Source organism: Hyperolius riggenbachi, chromosome 7 (genome assembly GCF_040937935.1).
Source record: "Hyperolius riggenbachi isolate aHypRig1 chromosome 7, aHypRig1.pri, whole genome shotgun sequence".
NCBI lineage: Eukaryota > Metazoa > Chordata > Amphibia > Anura > Hyperoliidae > Hyperolius > Hyperolius riggenbachi.
Genome location: NC_090652.1, coordinates 317,439,394 through 317,457,591, shown reverse-complemented (window position 1 = coordinate 317,457,591; position 18,198 = coordinate 317,439,394). Strand labels below are relative to the sequence as shown.

Here is an 18,198-nt window from a genome sequence, read left to right as displayed (position 1 = left end):
CCCCTCCTACTCTGAGGCTGGAGCCTCTCTCGCCGCTGCCTCGGCCCAGCACCCACTCCTACACTGCGCCCTGAGGCTGGAGCCTCTCTCACCTCTGCCTCGCCCTGCACCCCCTCCTACACTGCACACCGAGGCTGGAGCCTCTCTTGCCTCTGCCTGACCCTGCATCATTGCCTAACGTGTCCTGTTACAAGATGCGCCCACCAGCAGGGGTGTAACTAGCGTTGAGCAGCCCCAGCAATCTCATGGGGGCCCCCAGCTACTAACCTTCCCTTCCTCTGATACAGGGGACTATACATCAGATCTTCAGCCAGGTCTAATTCACTTCTCGAACAAGCATGCAGCCAGCGGAGTGACACCTGGAACAAGCATGCAGCCAGCGGAGTGACACCTGGAACAAGCATGCAGCCAGCGGAGTGACACCTGGAACAAGCATGCAGCCAGCGGAGTGACACCTGGAACAAGCATGCAGCCAGCGGAGTCACACCTGGAACAAGCATGCAGCCAGCGGAGTCACCCCTGGAACAAGCATGCAGCCAGCGGGGTCACACCTGGAACAAGCATGCAGCCAGTGGAGTCACACCTGGAACAAGCATGCAGCCAGTGGAGTCACACGTGGAACAAGCATGCAGCCAGCGGAGTCACACGTGGAACAAGCATGCAGCCAGTGGAGTCACACGTGGAACAAGCATGCAGCCAGCGGGGTCACACCTGGAACAAGCATTCAGCCAGCGGGGTCACACCTGGAACAAGCATGCAGCCAGCGGAGTCACACCTGGAACAAGCATGCAGCCAGCGGAGTCACACCTGGGACAAGCATGCAGCCAGCGGAGTCACACCTGGGACAAGCATGCAGCCAGCAGAGTCACACCTGGAACAAGCATGCAGCCAGCGGAGTCACACCTGGGACAAGCACGCAGCCAGCGGAGTCACACCTGGAACAAGCATGGCGCCAGCAGGGTGATAACTAATCTGCATAGGTAATAGTATAACTTTTGAGAAGTCTGTAGGATGGAAGCTGAATTCTGATTGGTAGCTCTCCTCCGGGATGCAGAGAGAGTTATTGTAGAAAGTTCCATTGATGGTTCCCGGCCGCCTCAGTGACAGGAAGATCTGGAAGACGCAGAACGATAGCGGAGGCACAGCGTCATTCTGCCCTCAGAAGTCTGCCCGCTATCGCCGCTCCCAGGAGGACACGACACAATAGTGGCAGCACCTAATCTCTTCCCCTCCCAGCCCACCACTTCCCCCAGAGCCACCACCCTGCTTATTCGAGCGGAATACTGAGGCCAGAGACAGAGCAGCAGCCTGCACAGTGCCCACAGAGATGCCATCTCCACCACCCTCACTGGCGAGTCTCTGCAATAAGGACTGTCACTGCAAGCAAAGCCTGTGTTATACCCGACACACAGCTGGCTTATCAGAAGATGATTGCTACACTACAGAACCTACTGACATTCATGAACATCTAAGCTACAATTATTTTATGGAACATGGACACAGCAGCAGTAGATCATGTTCTTTGTCCATGAGCAATTTGTGCCTCCTAACCTGTCCAGCAATCCACACATCCCTCCCTCCAACTATCACCAACATTCTTTGTCCACCAGCAACTTGAATCTCCTAACCTGCCCTGCAATCCATACATCCCTTCTCCACCCATCACCAAAGTTATTAGTCCACCAGCAATACGTGTCTCCTAACCTGTCCTGCAAACCATACATCCCTCCCTTCAACCATCACCAACGTTCTTTGTTCACGTGCAACTTGTGCCTCCTAACCTGTCCTGCAATCCACACATGCCTCCAAACATTCCTTGCCCACACACCTCTCCCAGTTCCCATCCATGTCCTTTAAGATCCTTGAAGCCACCGATGCCCAGCCAGCAGTAAACGCTTTGATGGCATCCCATAACCATGGTGTAGGTTATCATTGTAATGCAGAAGGATGACATAACTGAATCCGTCCTTCCACTCAGGTCTAAAGAACCCACCAACACCCATCAAGGCACCTGTCTAGAGAAGCTTTAAAATTCGGATGAACTTCCACTAGGTTCAGTGGAAGTAAAAATACAGGATATAAAATGTTATTGTTTTCCCAAAATGGCGCCCCCATAACCTAATATCTGTGCAATCAATTACCTGCGCTCCTCATATAAGCCTAGTCTTAGTCACACTCCCTCATAAGCACAGCCTGAGCCACACCACCTAATAAAAAAAGCACAGTCAAAGCCCCCCCCCCCACTCCCCCATATAAGCCCAGTGTGGGTCAAAATACTTCATATAAGCCTGGTCTTAGTCACACTCCCTCATAAGCGCAGTCTGAGCCACACCACCTAAAAAAAAGGCACAGTCAAAGCCCCTCCCCCTATATAAGCCCAGTGTGAGCCAAAAATACTTCATATAAGCCTAGTCCAATCTACACTCTCATATAATCCCAAATCAGAGACACACCCCTCGTATAAACACAGTCCAAGTCACACCCCTTCATATAAGTCCAGTCCAATTCATGCTGCCTCATACAAGCTCATTTCCAATCACACCCCCTCATAAAAGCCCAGTTGCTGTCACACCCTCTTATATAAGACCAATCTGAGCCACACCCCCTCATAGCAGCCTAATTCAAGCCAAACCCCTCAATTAATAATAATCCTAACATCTGTATAGAGCTTTTCTGCCCCCATACTCAAAGCACTTGTGGGTTGCAGCTACTAAAATAGGCTACTAAGCTTATTAATAAGCCACCTTGCAGAGCTACGGAGTCTTGTCCAGGGGACTCCTTACTGAATAGGTAACTGGCTTACTGAATAAGTACAGCCAAAATTTCAGCCTTGGTCTCCTATGTCAAAGGGGGTGCCCTTAACCAGAACACAATCCAGCCATAAAAAACCCTTATATACGCCCAGACTGAGCCACACACCCTCATATAAGCTCAATCTAAACCACACCCCTCAAATAAACCCAGTCTGAGTGACATACCCTCATATAAGCCTAGTCTGAGCCACACCTCCTCATATAAAGTGCTGTAAGGAGGCTGCAAGGTACCAAGAGATTTACATGTGTTGCATTGCCCCTCCTACACGGCAGGGGCGGAGCCAGATAGAAGATTAGAGTCCGAGTCACATGACTTCAAATCTGCATCTGAAAAAGTATTAAAACTTTTTTTTTTTTTGGATTTATTTATTCTATAGGCTTTGCACTATAAGTGATTTTAATCAGAAATATAGTAATTATCCCAAATTGGAAATGTGGTAATTGTTCACAACTCCCCCTGCTGGTATGACTGGGGACTGGTACTTGTACACAGCTCCCCCTGGTGGTGTGAATGGGGACTGGTTCTTGTACACACCTCCCCCTGCTGGTGTGACTGGGGACTGGTACTTGTACACACCTCCCCTTGTTGGTGTGACTGGGGACTGGCACTTGTACACACCTCCCCCTGCTGGTGCGACTGGGGACTGGTACTTGTACACAGCTCCCCCTGCTGGTGTGACTGGGGTCTGGTACTTGTACACAGCTCCCCCTGCTGGTATGACTGGGGACTAGTACTTGTACACCGCTCCCCCTGCTGGTGTGACTGGGGACTAGTACTTGTACACACCTCCCCCTGCTGGTATGACTGGGGACTGGTACTTGTACACAGCTCCCCCTGCTGGTGCGACTGGGGACTGGTACTTGTACACACCTCCCCCTGCTGGTGTGACTGGGGACTGGTACTTGTACACACCTCCCCCTGCTGGTGTGACTGGGGACTAGTACTTGTACACAGCTCCCCCTGCTGGTGTGACTGGAGACTAGTACTTGTACACAGCTCCCACTGCTGGTGTGACTGGGGACTAGTACTTGTACACAGCTCCCCCTGCTGGTGTGACTGGGGACTGGTACTTGTACACAGCTCCCCTGCTGGTGTGACTGGGGACTAGTACTTGTACACAGCTCCCCTGCTGGTGTGACTGGGGACTAGTACTTGTACACACCTCCCCCTGCTGGTGTGACTGGGGACTAGTACTTGTACACAGCTCCCCTGCTGGTGTGACTGGGGACTAGTACTTGTACACACCTCCCCCTGCTGGTGTGACTGGGGACTAGTACTTGTACACACCTCCCCCTGCTGGTATGACTGGGGACTAGTACTTGTACACACCTCTCCCTGCTGGTATGACTGGGGACTAGTACTTGTACACACCTCTCCCTGCTGGTGTGACGGGGACTGGTACTTGTACACAGCTCCCCCTGCTGGTGTGACTGGGGACTGGTACTTGTACACACCTCCCCCTGCTGGTGCGACTGGGGACTGGTAATTGTTCACAGCTCCCCCTGCTGGTGTGACTGGGGACTGGTACTTGTACACAGCTCCCCCTGCTGGTGTGACTGGGGACTGGTACTTGTGCACAGCTCCCCCTGCTGGTGTGACTGCGGACTGGTACTTGTTCACAGCTCCCCCTGCTGGTGTGACTGGGGACTGGTACTTGTACACAGCTCCCCCTGCTGGTGTGACTGGGGACTGGTACTTGTACACACCTCCCCCTGCTGGTGTGACTGGGGACTGGTACTGTTCATGGCAGCACTAAAGCAATTCTGCTGTGATAAAACACCCTGCCTTCTCTTTAAAGGGAATATGGAGGCTTTTAAACAATGCAGATTGCCTGGCAGCCCAGATGATCATCTGCCTCTAGTACCTTTAGCCATAGCCCTTGAACAAGCATGCAGCAGATCAGTTCTGACTGAAGTGTGACTGGATTAGCTGCATGCTTTTTTCAGGTATGTAATTCAGACTCTACTGCAGCCAAACAGAAATGAAATATTCCCAGAATCCTCTGCAGTTCTCATGGCCGGAGACTGTTGTACTCTGAAGTGACTGTGAGCTCTGCTGCGGTAATTCCTCCATTGAGCGGCACTGACACCCTGAGCCCCGGCGCTGCCACAACACACACATCCTCAGTAGGTTGTTAGGTGGAAGCGGACGGACGGACCGCAGATCGCTGCCGCTCAGGCTGGGCGCTGCTCATGAGGTCATGCTGAATATATGTGAGATAATTAGAAAAAGCTGCAGGAACTGAATTCTCAACTTCCAGAGAATGCAGCTGCTACACGCCACATACATCTCATCCGCTAATAGGCCATATAATGACTGCGTGCTGCACGCATACAACACGTGTGACTGGGGAGTGCTCTCTGATCACTACATATACAGCAAGCAGGGGGCGTGTCCTGTATAATCCTATATGTGCAGCAGACTGTGTATATATACTGCACAGCCACATCCCAAACACAGACAGATAGATTCACTGGCTAACCCCTAAAGTGGCGATAGGATTATGGTGGGATTAGAGTGTGAGCTCCTCTGAGGACAGCCAGTGACATGACTATGTACTCTGTAATGTGCTGCAGAAGATGTCAGTGCTATATAAATACATAATAATAATAATATGGTAGGACATTAGACTATGACTATGGTGGGATTAGAGTGTGAGCTCCTCTGAGGACAGCCAGTGACATGACTATGTACTCTGTAATGTGCTGCAGAAGATGTCAGTGCTGTATAAATACATAATAATAATAGTATGGTAGGACATTACACTATGACTATGGTAGGATTAGAGTGTGAGCTCCTCTGAGGACAGTCAGTGACATGACTATGTATTCTGTAATGTGCTGCAGGAGATGTCAGTGCTATATAAATACATAATAATAATATGGTAGGACATTACACTATGACTATGGTAGGATTAGAGTGTGAGCTCCTTAGGACAGTCAGTGACATGACTATGTACCCTGTAATGTGCTGCAGAAGATGCCAGTGCTGTATAAATACATAATAATAATATGGTAGGACATAAGACTAGGACTATGGTAGGATTAGAGTGTGAGCTCCTTTGAGGACAGTCAAAGACATGACTAGGTACTCTGTAATGTGCTGCAGAAGATGTCAGTGCGATATAAGTACATAATAATAATAATAATAATAATAATATGATAGGACATTAGACTATGACTATGGTAGGATTGGATGTGTATGTGATGCATGTTTCGGCCTATATGCAGCACACATACGTGTAGCACAGTACATACAGTGTGTGGGCAGGAAGTGGGTAATCAGGACTCAGGAGTACAAATGACAAACACATCCTTCCTGTAGGATCACACCCGCCACTTGCAGTCACACTAATCTCTCCGCAGGACAAACTCTCCTCCATCTCCAGAAATTGTCCTACAACCCTAATCCCTCTCCTGCTCCTCCCCCCGGGGATCAGTGAATAATGGCGCACAGCGCCTATGCATAAAAATGGCGCCGCATTAAAAAGATACGCTTATTGCTATTTATCGTTAGTACTGCATAATAATGGCGCACAGGGAAAAAAGAAGAAAAACGGCACACAGTAACGTTATTTATCAATAGTGGCACACAGTAACATTATTTATCAATAGTGGCACACACTAACGTTATTTATCAATAGTGGCACACACTAACGTTATTTATCAATAGTGGCACACAGTAACGTTATTTATCAATAGTGCCGTTCATTTGCCAAACAGCAGACGTTATTGCCCACAGTAACGTTATTTATCAATAGCCCCCTACATAGGCCAAACTGCAGACGTTATTTAACTGCAAAACGGTGAATGGATTTAATGTAACAGTGTCAAGGTTAGGGTTAGGCACCACTAGGGGGGGGGGGGGTCTTAGGGTTAGGCACCATCAGGGGGGTCTTAGGGTTAGGCACCACCAGGGGGGTGGTTAAGGTTAGGTACAGGGAGGGTTTCTGTGTGAGAGTAGGGTTAGGTATAGTTAAAGTCCAATATACACCACCAGGGGGGTGGTTAGGGTTAGGCACCACCAGGGGGGTGGTTAGGGTTAGGCACCACCATGGGGGGTCTTAGGGTTAGGCACCACCAGGGGGGTGGTTAGGGTTAGGCACCACCGGTGGGGTTTAGGGGTTAGGGATAGGTACAGAGAGGGTTCTGTGTGTTATCGCTAAATAACGATAAGACTTTAACGGTAAATAACAATAAGGCTTTAACGTTAAATAGCGATAAGCGGCAAACGGATTAGCGGCAACACTGTGCGCCATTTTTCGCAGGCGCCATTTTCAGATGGATGCCTGCTGCGTGCCTGAAATACGTCCCCACCAGTATGAGGACATGTGCGCAGCGCGATGGGAGGACCGCACCCTCTACGGATGGGCGATACAGATTCAGCTCATCCCAGGGAGAAATATCAATTCACAGAACTTCCAAGGAAAGTGATAATCAGGGAGGGAGAGCTATTCACCGATCCAAGAATGCGGGTCATGAACTCTGGAAGATGCAGAACTCAAAGGAATGCTCTCCATCGTAGAACAGCACCGCCCTCTGCTGGTCAACTGTGTGTAGTGCAGCCTCTCTGCCCAGGATTATTTGTAAACAATTGCCCAATCACCATAAATCTGCCAATATTCATGACAATTCTTGTCCCCTCTTCTCCATCTCACTGCAGCAATGGGATTGTCCAATCATTGTACAATCTAATGGCTTATACACATCCATAATTAGAAATCCCTGGACCACCCTGAAATATCTGATTATAGTGCTGGAGCGCGGTTCATGAAATGCTAATTACAGTGACACTGAAGTGAAAAAAAAAAGTATGATATAATGAATGGTATGTGTAGTGCAGCTAATTAATAGAAAATTAGTAGCAAAGAAAAAAATAGTCTCATTTTTATTTTAAATATATATATTTTTTTGTATATCATTGCATCACTCTGTCATGTTTGCAATTACAAGCAGAGCGAATGACCCTTCACACTTCCCTGCAGTAAAATCTTATCTACATCTGTCTCTGACTGTCTCTTTTCTGTAGAGGTGCTCCAGAAAACAGCACTGCAGCCCACCAGGCTTGGCCAGGGAGCTCAGAGATAACAAGTGACATTTATTAACTCTTCCTGCACTGAAAAAAACAGGAGACTCTTTTTTGCTGCTAATGTTCTATTTCTTAGCTGTGCTACACATACAATCCATTATCTCATACGTTTATTTTCACTTCAGGTTTGCTTTAAGGCAGCTCACATGCAGATCTAATGCAGTTTCTGCTGATTTTGATTAGGCCAGTTACAAACTGCATACAATTTGCATTATATTTGCATGCAAGCCAGATTTCTTCCCACTCATTAAAGGGCACTGCTGAGTCTGACAAGCCACTGATACAGGAAGCGGAATCTGTGCTGGCAAATCAAAGCCACTAGCTGCGAATCAAAGAGACGGCATGTGTGGTAAAGGGACCTGTGGCCGGGTCTCTTTCCATGTGGCCAGGCTGCAATTCAAAGACTTCTTATTAGAAATCCTTTCCCTTGTATCCTGTAATATAAATGTGCTGTATGAGTGTCCCCCTCCTCCTGCATGACCTGAATTCTTCCTTCCAAAGCCTCCTTCCGTAAAGTCGCAGGAAGAAGGATCTGGACACTCCTCTCTACACAAATCTATTCACTCCCATCACCTGTGTCTGACAAATCCCCGGCATCCATTTATGTATAATCAGTGTGTGAAAAGAGCTGTGATAAGAAAATGGGGAAGAAGAGAAGTGCAGAGGGTTCCAGCCCCAGGTCCAGTATTAGCGGCAGATAATAGAACGCTACGGAAATGTTGTTAGGTCTGTTTCTCTTTTAATTTCTCTTATTCTCTCTACACTGTGGGGGGCGGGGCATAGTGCAAATCGGGAGACGGTCATACACATGCTGATCAATTGCCGTTCACTACATTATGTCAGAGCACAAAAGGAGGAAAGCAGATTACACCCCTCCCCCCCCCCAAATTACACAGATCACCCCCTTCCCCCGCAAGTGACACAGATTACCCCTCCCTCATGACACAAATCACCCCCTCAGTGACCCAGATCACGCTGCAGACCCCTCGCTGACCCAGATCACGCTGCAGAGCCCTCGCTGACCCAGATCACGCTGCAGAGCCCTCGCTGACCCAGATCACACTGCAGAGCCCTCGCTGACCCAGATCACGCTGCAGAGCCCTCGCTGACCCAGATCCCGCTGCAGACCCCTCGCTGACACAGATCATGCTGCAGACCCCTCGCTGACCCAGATCACGCTGCAGACCCCTCGTTGACCCAGATCACGCTGCAGACCCCTCGTTGACCCAGATCACGCTGCAGAGCCCTCGCTGACACAGATACCGCTGCAGACCCCTCGCTGACACAGATCACGCCGCAGACCCCTCGCTGACACAGATCACGCCGCAGACCCCTCGCTGACACAGATCACGCCGCAGACCCCTCGCTGACACAGATCACGCCGCAGACCCCTCGCTGACACAGATCACGCCGCAGACCCCTCGCTGACACAGATCACGCCGCAGACCCCTCGCTGACACAGATCACGCCGCAGAGCCCTCGCTGACACAGATCCCGCTGCAGAGCCCTCGCTGACACAGATCCCGCTGCAGAGCCCTCGCTGACACAGATCACGCTCCAGACCCCTCGCTGACACAGATCACGCTGCAGACCCCTCGCTGACATAGATCACACTGCAGACCCCTCGCTGACACAGATCACGCTGCAGAGCCCTCGCTGACACAGATCACGCTGCAGAGCCCTCGCTGACACAGATCACACTGCAGACCCCTCGCTGACATAGATCACACTGCAGACCCCTCGCTGACACAGATCACGCTGCAGAGCCCTCGCTGACACAGATCACGCTGCAGACCCCTCGCTGACACAGATCACGCTCCAGACCCCTCGCTGACACAGATCACGCTGCAGACCCCTCGCTGACACAGATCACGCTCCAGACCCCTCGCTGACACAGATCACGCCGCAGACCCCTCGCTGACACAGATCACGCCGCAGACCCCTCGCTGACACAGATCACACTGCAGACCCCTCGCTGACACAGATCACGCTGCAGACCCCTCGCTGACACAGATCACGCTGCAGACCCCTCGCTGACCCAGATCACGCTGCAGAGCCCTCGCTGACACAGATCACACTGCAGACTCCTCGCTGACACAGATCACGCTGCAGACCCCTCGCTGACACAGATCACGCTGCAGACGCCTCCTCGCTGACACAGATCACGCCACAGACGCCTCTCTGACCCAGATCCCGCTGCAGACCCCTCGCTGACACAGATCACACCGCAGACCCCTCGCTGACACAGATCACGCCGCAGACCCCTCGCTGACACAGATCACGCCGCAGACCCCTCGCTGACACAGATCACGCCGCAGACCCCTAGCTGACCCAGATCACACTGCAGACCCCTCGCTGACACAGATCACACTGCAGACCCCTCGCTGACACAGATCACGCTGCAGACCCCTCACTGACACAGATCACGCTGCAGACCCCTCCCTGACACAGATCACACCCCTCGCTGACACAGATCACGCTGCAGACCCCTCGCTGACACAGATCACGCCGCAGACCCCTCGCTGACACAGATCACGCCGCAGACCCCTCGCTGACACAGATCACGCCGCAGACCCCTCGCTGACACAGATCACGCCGCAGACCCCTCGCTGACACAGATCACGCTGCAGACCCCTCGCTGACACAGATCACACTGCAGACCCCTTGCTGACCCAGATCACACTGCAGACCCCTCGCTGACACAGATCCCCCTGCAGACCCCTCGCTGACCCAGATCACACTGCAGACCCCTCGCTGACACAGATCACGCCGCAGACCCCTCGCTGACACAGATCACACTGCAGACCCCTCGCTGACACAGATCACGCTGCACAACCCTCGCTGACACAGATCACGCTGCACACCCCTCGCTGACACAGATCACGCTGCAGACCCCTCGCTGACACAGATCACACTGCAGACCCCTCGCTGACACAGATCACGCCGCAGACCCCTCGCTGACACAGATCACGCCGCAGACCCCTCGCTGACACAGATCACGCCGCAGACCCCTAGCTGACCCAGATCACACTGCAGACCCCTCGCTGACAAAGATCACACTGCAGACCCCTCGCTGACACAGATCACGCTGCAGACCCCTCGCTGACACAGATCACGCTGCAGACCCCTCCCTGACACAGATCACACCCCTCGCTGACACAGATCACGCTGCAGACCCCTCGCTGACACAGATCACGCCGCAGACCCCTCGCTGACACAGATCACGCCGCAGACCCCTCGCTGACACAGATCACGCCGCAGACCCCTCGCTGACACAGATCACGCCGCAGACCCCTCGCTGACACAGATCACGCTGCAGACCCCTCGCTGACACAGATCACACTGCAGACCCCTTGCTGACCCAGATCACACTGCAGACCCCTCGCTGACACAGATCCCCCTGCAGACCCCTCGCTGACCCAGATCACACTGCAGACCCCTCGCTGACACAGATCACGCCGCAGACCCCTCGCTGACACAGATCACACTGCAGACCCCTCGCTGACACAGATCACGCTGCACAACCCTCGCTGACACAGATCCCGCTGCACACCCCTCGCTGACACAGATCCCGCTGCACACCCCTCGCTGACACAGATCACGCTGCAGACCCCTCGCTGACCCAGATCACACTGCAGACCCCTCGCTGACCCAGATCACACTGCAGACCCCTCGCTGACACAGATCACGCCGCAGACCCCTCGCTGACACAGATCACGCCGCAGACCCCTCACTGACAGATCACACTGCAGACCCCTCGCTGACACAGATCACACTGCAGAACCCTCGCTGACACAGATCACGCCGCAGACCCCTCACTGACAGATCACACTGCAGACCCCTCACTGACACAGATCACACTGCAGACCTCTCGCTGACACAGATCACACTGCAGACCCCTCGCTGACACAGATCACGCTGCAGACCCCTCGCTGACACAGATCACGCTGCAGACCCCTCGCTGACACAGATAACACTGCAGACTCCTCTCTGACACAGATCACACTGCAGACCCCTCGCTGACCCAGATTACGCTGCAGACCCCTCGCTGACACAGATCACGCTGCAGACCCCTCGCTGACACAGATCACACTGCAGACCCCTCGCTGACACAGATCACACTGCAGACCCCTCGCTGACACAGATCACGCCGCAGACCCCTCGCTGACACAGATCACACTGCAGACCCCTCGCTGACACAGATCACGCTGCACAACCCTCGCTGACACAGATCACGCTGCACACCCCTCGCTGACACAGATCACGCTGCAGACCCCTTGCTGACCCAGATCACACTGCAGACCCCTCGCTGACCCAGATCACACTGCAGACCCCTCGCTGACACAGATCACGCCGCAGACCCCTCGCTGACACAGATCACGCCGCAGACCCCTCACTGACAGATCACACTGCAGACCCCTCGCTGACACAGATCACACTGCAGACCCCTCGCTGACACAGATCACGCCGCAGACCCCTCGCTGACACAGATCACACTGCAGACCCCTCGCTGACACAGATCACGCTCCAGACCCCTCGCTGACACAGATCACGCTGCAGACCTCTCCCTGGCACAGATCACGCTGCAGACCCCTCGCCGACACAGACCCCACTGCAGACCCCTCACTGACACAGATCACGCTGCAGACCCCTCGCTGACACAGATCACGCTGCAGACCCCTCGCTGACCCAGATCACGCTGCAGAGCCCTCGCTGACACAGATCACGCTGCAGACCCCTCGCTGACACAGATCACACTGCAGACCCCTCGCTGACACAGATCACGCTGCAGAGCCCTCGCTGACACAGATCACGCTGCAGACCCCTCGCTGACCCAGATCACGCTGCAGAGCCCTCGCTGACCCAGATCACGCTGCAGAGCCCTCGCTGACACAGATCACGCTGCAGACCCCTCGCTGACACAGATCACGCTGCAGACCCCTCGCTGACCCAGATCACGCTGCAGACCCCTCGCTGACACAGATCACACTGCAGACCCCTCGCTGACACAGATCACACTGCAGACCCCTTGCTGACACAGACACGCGGCCGGTACCTGGATCCAGATGGGTGAATGAGCCAATCACAAAGTCCAGGGTGGAGACAGCCAATAGGAAGAGGAGCAGCAGCTGCAGACGGATGATCCATTTCACTCCAGCCAGATTGATGCCTAGCAGCCCCAGCAGTACAGCCAGCGAGATGCCCCGCACCGCCCAGGTGCTCTGCAGGTGGAGGAGGTCCGAGATGGATTCCGCAAAGCCGGTGATGTACATGGCACCTGCAACACACTGAGGAGAAGGGGAGGAGTTAGTGTGTTTGGAATCTACCAGGGGGCACTGAGGAAGAGGGGGTGTTGCTGTGTCCGGAATCTACCAGGGAGCAATGAGGAAGAGGGGGTGTTGCTGTGTCCGGAATCTACCAGGAGGCACTGAGGAAGAGGAGGTGTTACCGTGTCTGCAATCAACCAGGGGTCATTGAGGAAAAGGGGATGTTACCATGTCCCAAATCTACCAGGGGGCACTCAGGAAAAGGGGGTGTTACCGTGTCCCAAATCTACCAGAGGGCATTGAGGAAGAGGGGATGTTACCGTGTCCCAAATCTACCAGGGGGCACTGAGGAAGAGGAGGTGTTACTGTGTCTGGAATCTACCAGGGGGCACTGAGGAAGAGGGGGTGTTACTGTGTCTGGAATCTACCAGGGGGCACTGAGGAAGAGGGGGAGTTACTGTGTCCTTGATTCACTAAGACAAATAGCATGCCTTATCAAAGTTAACATGCCTTATCAGGGTAGCATAGCGAGCTTATGCCTGCTAATTAGCAATGAGCTCCACTCATCCTGCGGGTTCATAACGCTCGCTATGCTACTCTGATAAGGCGTGTTAACTTTGATTAGGCATGCTATTTATCTTAGTGAATTAAGCCCACCTATGTTAAATGTTTCCCAAATCATGAATAAAATAATTGAAATCTCAGAAAAAAAATTGATTGGAACTGTTTATCAAGTAATTGACAATCCATCATACACCATGCAATTCTTGATAAAGTTTGTCTGAAATTTCCAACATGTCCAATCTTCCAAAATGGAAAAAAAAAAATGGGAAATTTGATCAGATTGATCGATAAAAACCTAGAAAAGTTCTAAATTTTTGGGGACAACTGATCGAAATTATTAAATCTGTGAAAAATTGGATCTTTTCATTGTATGGTGCGCTTTTATGGATTTTTAGATTTTGGAGTTGAACAAGTTTCTTCAAAGTAAAGTTACTTAAGGTGGCCATACACTGGTCGATTTGCCATCAGATTCGACCAACACATAGATCCCTCTCTGATGGAATCTGATCAGAGAGGGATCGTATGGCTGCCTTTACTGCAAACAGATTGTGAATCGATTTCAGCCTGAAACCGATCACAATCTGTGGAGCTGCCATCCCCCCCCCCCCCCCCCCCCCCCCCCCCCGCATACATTACTGGTTCCGGCCGGCGCGAGTCCCCCGGGTCCACCGCTGTCTTCTTCTCCACCTGGTCCCGGCATCTTCTCCGCATCACCGGCATCCACGTATAACTTTCTGTCACTCCAGTGACAGTGGAAGTTCAAATAGAGTGCCCTCTATTTGTACTTCCGCTGTCACTGCAGTGACACAGGAAGCGATGCCGGATGCAGAAGCTGATGCGGAGAAGATGCCAGCCGGGAGGTGACAGCGGGGACTCGCGCCGGCGGAGCAGGTAATGTATCTCCGCTGTATTGCATCGGTCGTCGGGCATTCGAACGCCGCTATCGACGCACTCCCGACTCGGCGGCGACCGAGAAAAATCTTCCGCACGGATGGATCGACGGGAGTCGACGGGAACGATGGATTTCGGATGGAAATCCATCGTTCTGTCAGCGGTGTGCGCGGCGATTTCACAGCCGTTTCGATCACTGTGATCGAAACGCCCGTATTTCGGCGGGAAAATCGTTAGGTGTATGGGCCCCTTAAAGGGACACAGAGCAGTGCAAAAACTATGGAAAGATGCATATCATTTTTATACTTTCTCCTCTTTCCAATGATATATAAACCGCCGCCCTACGCCTTTTAGTTTTCGCTATTTTCGCGATTGAAATTGCCACAGCCGCGATTTCGATCGCGAAAATAGAGAAAACTAAACGGCGTAGGGCCGCGGTTTAGGTGTCGCCAGAAAGAGGAGAAAGAGAGCTTTAAAATGATATCCATCTTTCCATAGTTACTTGGATTACACAGGGCGACTTTTTCCTAAAGTCAGCAGCTCCATTCTGCTGAATGGAGCTGCTGACACTGGGGAAAGTGTCGTCCTGTGTAATACAAGTAACTATGGAAAGATGCATATCATTTTAAAGCTCTCTTTCTCCTCTTTCCAACGTTATATAAACCGCCGCCCTACGCCTTTTAGTGTTCGCTATTTTCGTGATTGAAATTGCTGGGGTCGCGATTTCGATCGCGAAAATAGAGAAAACGAAAACGTGTAGGGCCGCGGTTTATGTGTCGCCAGAAAGAGGAGAAAGAGAGCTTTAAAATGATATCCATCTTTCCATAGTTACATTGTATTACACAGGACGACTTTTTCTCAAAGTCAGCAGCTCCATTCAGCAGAAAAAGTCGTCCTGTGTAATACAATGTAACTATGGAAAGATGGATATCATTTTAAAGCTCTCTTTCTCCTCTTTCCAATGTTATATAAACCGCGGCCCTACACGTTTTCATTTTCTCCCAGCAATTTCAATCACGAAAATAGCGAACACTAAAAGGCGTAGGGCGGCGGTTTATATAACATTGGAAAGAGGAGAAAGAGAGCTTTAAAATGATATCCATCTTTCCATAGTTTCTGCACTGCTCAGAGTCCCTTTAAGTTTTGAATCTTTTGCTCTGTTGTTCTGCGATTAGGGGAGTTGTGTGTTGGGATATTCAGGTTCCTGTGATTAGGGGAGGGGTTTTGTGTTGGGAACATTCCGGCTCGTGTGACATTTCTGATGTGTAATTCTGAAGGTATTTTACAGAATGCTGAGCGTTGTGTTATTTAGATTTATGGAGCCGTATAATATACACTTAGCTAAGGATTATTAGGAACACCTGTTCAATTTCTCATTAATGCAGTTATCTAATCAACCAATCACATGGCAGTTGCTTCAATGCATTTAGGGGTGTTGTCCTGGTCAAGACAATCTCCTGAACTCCAAACTGAATGTCAGAATGGGAAAGAAAGGCGATTTAAGCAATGTTGAGCGTGGCATGGTTGTTGGTGCCAGACGGGCCGGTCTGAGTATTTCACAATCTGCTCGGTTACTGGGATTTTCACGCACAACCATTTCTAGGGTTTACAAAGAATGGTGTGAAAAGGGAAAAACACCCAGTATGCGGCAGTCCCTTGCTGATGCTAGAGGTCAGAGGAGAATGGGCCGACTGATTCAAGCTGATAGAAGAGCAACGTTGACTGAAATAACCACTCGTTACAACCGAGGTATGCAGCAAAGCATTTGTGAACCCACAACATGCACAACCTTGAGGCGGATGGGCTACAACAGCAGAAGACCCCACCGGGTACCACTCATCTCCACTACAAATAGGAAAAAGAGGCTACAATTTGCACGAGCTCACCAAAATTGGACAGTTGAAGACTGGAAAAATGTTGCCTGGTCTGATGAGTCTCGATAGTGTCAGAATTTGGCGTAAACAGAATGAGAACATAGATCCATCATGCCTGGTTACCACTGTGCAGGCTGGTGGTGGTGGTGGTGTAATGGTGTGGGGGATGTTTTCTTGGCACACTTTAGGCCCCTTAGTGCCAATTGGGCACGGGCTACCTGAGCATTGTTTCTGACCATGTCCATCCCTTCATGACCACCATGTACCCATCCTCTGATGGCTGCTTCCAGCAGGATAATGCACCATGTCACAAAGTTCCAATCATTTCACATTGGTTTCTAGATCATGACAATGAGTTCACTGTACTAAAATGGCCCCCATAGTCACCAGATCTCAACCCAATAGAGCATCTTTGGGATGTGATGGAACGGGAGCTTCGTGCCCTGGATGTGCATCCCACAAATCTCCATCCACTGCAAGATGCTATCCTATCAATATGGGCCAACATTTCTAAAGAATGCTTTCAGCACCTTGTTCAATCAATGCCACGTAGAATTAAAGCAGTTCTGAAGGTGAAAGGGGGTCAAACACCGTATTAGTATGGAGTTCCTAATAATCCTTTAGGTGAGTGTATGTTTGTTCAGCGCATCACCTTTTATGTATATCCGAGAAAGACGCCCTTTTCTCTCCCGCATAACCGGAATCCATTATAAACACAACACTCCCAGCTGAAATGACTTATAAAAGGTGTAAATTCTCTCTGAAAAAAACAAACAATTTCCTGAACGGACTCCTCAGTCTGTCTGACTTCCGTCTTTACATGCCTGAGGCTACTTTCACACTTAAAGCAACTCTGAAGCTATTTTAAAAATAAAAAAAAACAGATACTCACCTAAGTAGTGGGAAGGTTCTGGGTCCTATAGAGCCTTTCCATTCTCCTGCCGGTCTCCTCGTTCCCCTGCAGTCTCCTCCTTTTGAATCTCCTGCTGCGGAGGACATACTCTGGCTCCTGAAGACCGGCGCCTCTGCACTGCACACATGCAGACTGCTCACGGAGGAGCCTGAGGCGGAACGAGGAGACCAGGAAGGCTCTATAGGACCCACAGCCTTCCCTCTCCTTAGGTATAAGATTTTTCGTTTCTAAAATCCCTTCAGACTCCCTTTAAGAGCGTTGCACAGCTGTATTCTCCCCCGCCGCCACTTGTCGCGAGGACAATGTAAGTTTATGGAGACTTACACGCTATTATGACGCTAGTAACTAGTAAATGGAAATGCTTGATTGCAGTAGCAGCGCGGCGCACAGAAGCAGAGTGATGAAACTTCAGTGACGTACTTCCTGAAGGGGGGCGGAGCTACGCAGATTACCCTGTCCTGGCGCACTCTGCTGCAGGGTAATATGCACAGGGGAATTGCCCTGTCCTGGGCTCTGCTGTCGCAGGTAGATCTCACCCCTCAATTAAATCAATTACAATAATAATAACAGTAATAATAATGTGAAATCAGCCTTAAAACACAAACAACCTGCTCAACCTTTTAAAAGACCACTATTCCGAAAAATTGTAAAAGATTAAAAAAGAAAAAAAATAATAATATGTGTGTGCCTACGTATACGATGTACATATCTGCCGGAGTAAAATGCACATTTAATTACTTGTTTACTTTGTTACTGTAATGTACTTTTCAAAGCACTTACTGGACGA

The 18,198-nt window shown here is 50.9% G+C and overlaps 1 protein-coding gene across 7 annotated transcripts in view; it reads right to left on the bottom strand.

Moving 5' to 3' along the window:
- SLC12A8 (solute carrier family 12 member 8) overlaps positions 1 to 18,198 on the bottom strand; it is an 84,107-nt gene that overhangs the window by 31,236 nt on the left and 34,673 nt on the right. For all 7 annotated transcript variants that reach the window (XM_068246251.1, XM_068246249.1, XM_068246255.1 and 4 more), the window contains one exon: positions 12,959 to 13,190. In XM_068246251.1, the coding sequence (XP_068102352.1) occupies positions 12,959 to 13,190 (232 nt within the window). The remainder of the gene's footprint in view (positions 1 to 12,958; positions 13,191 to 18,198) is intronic.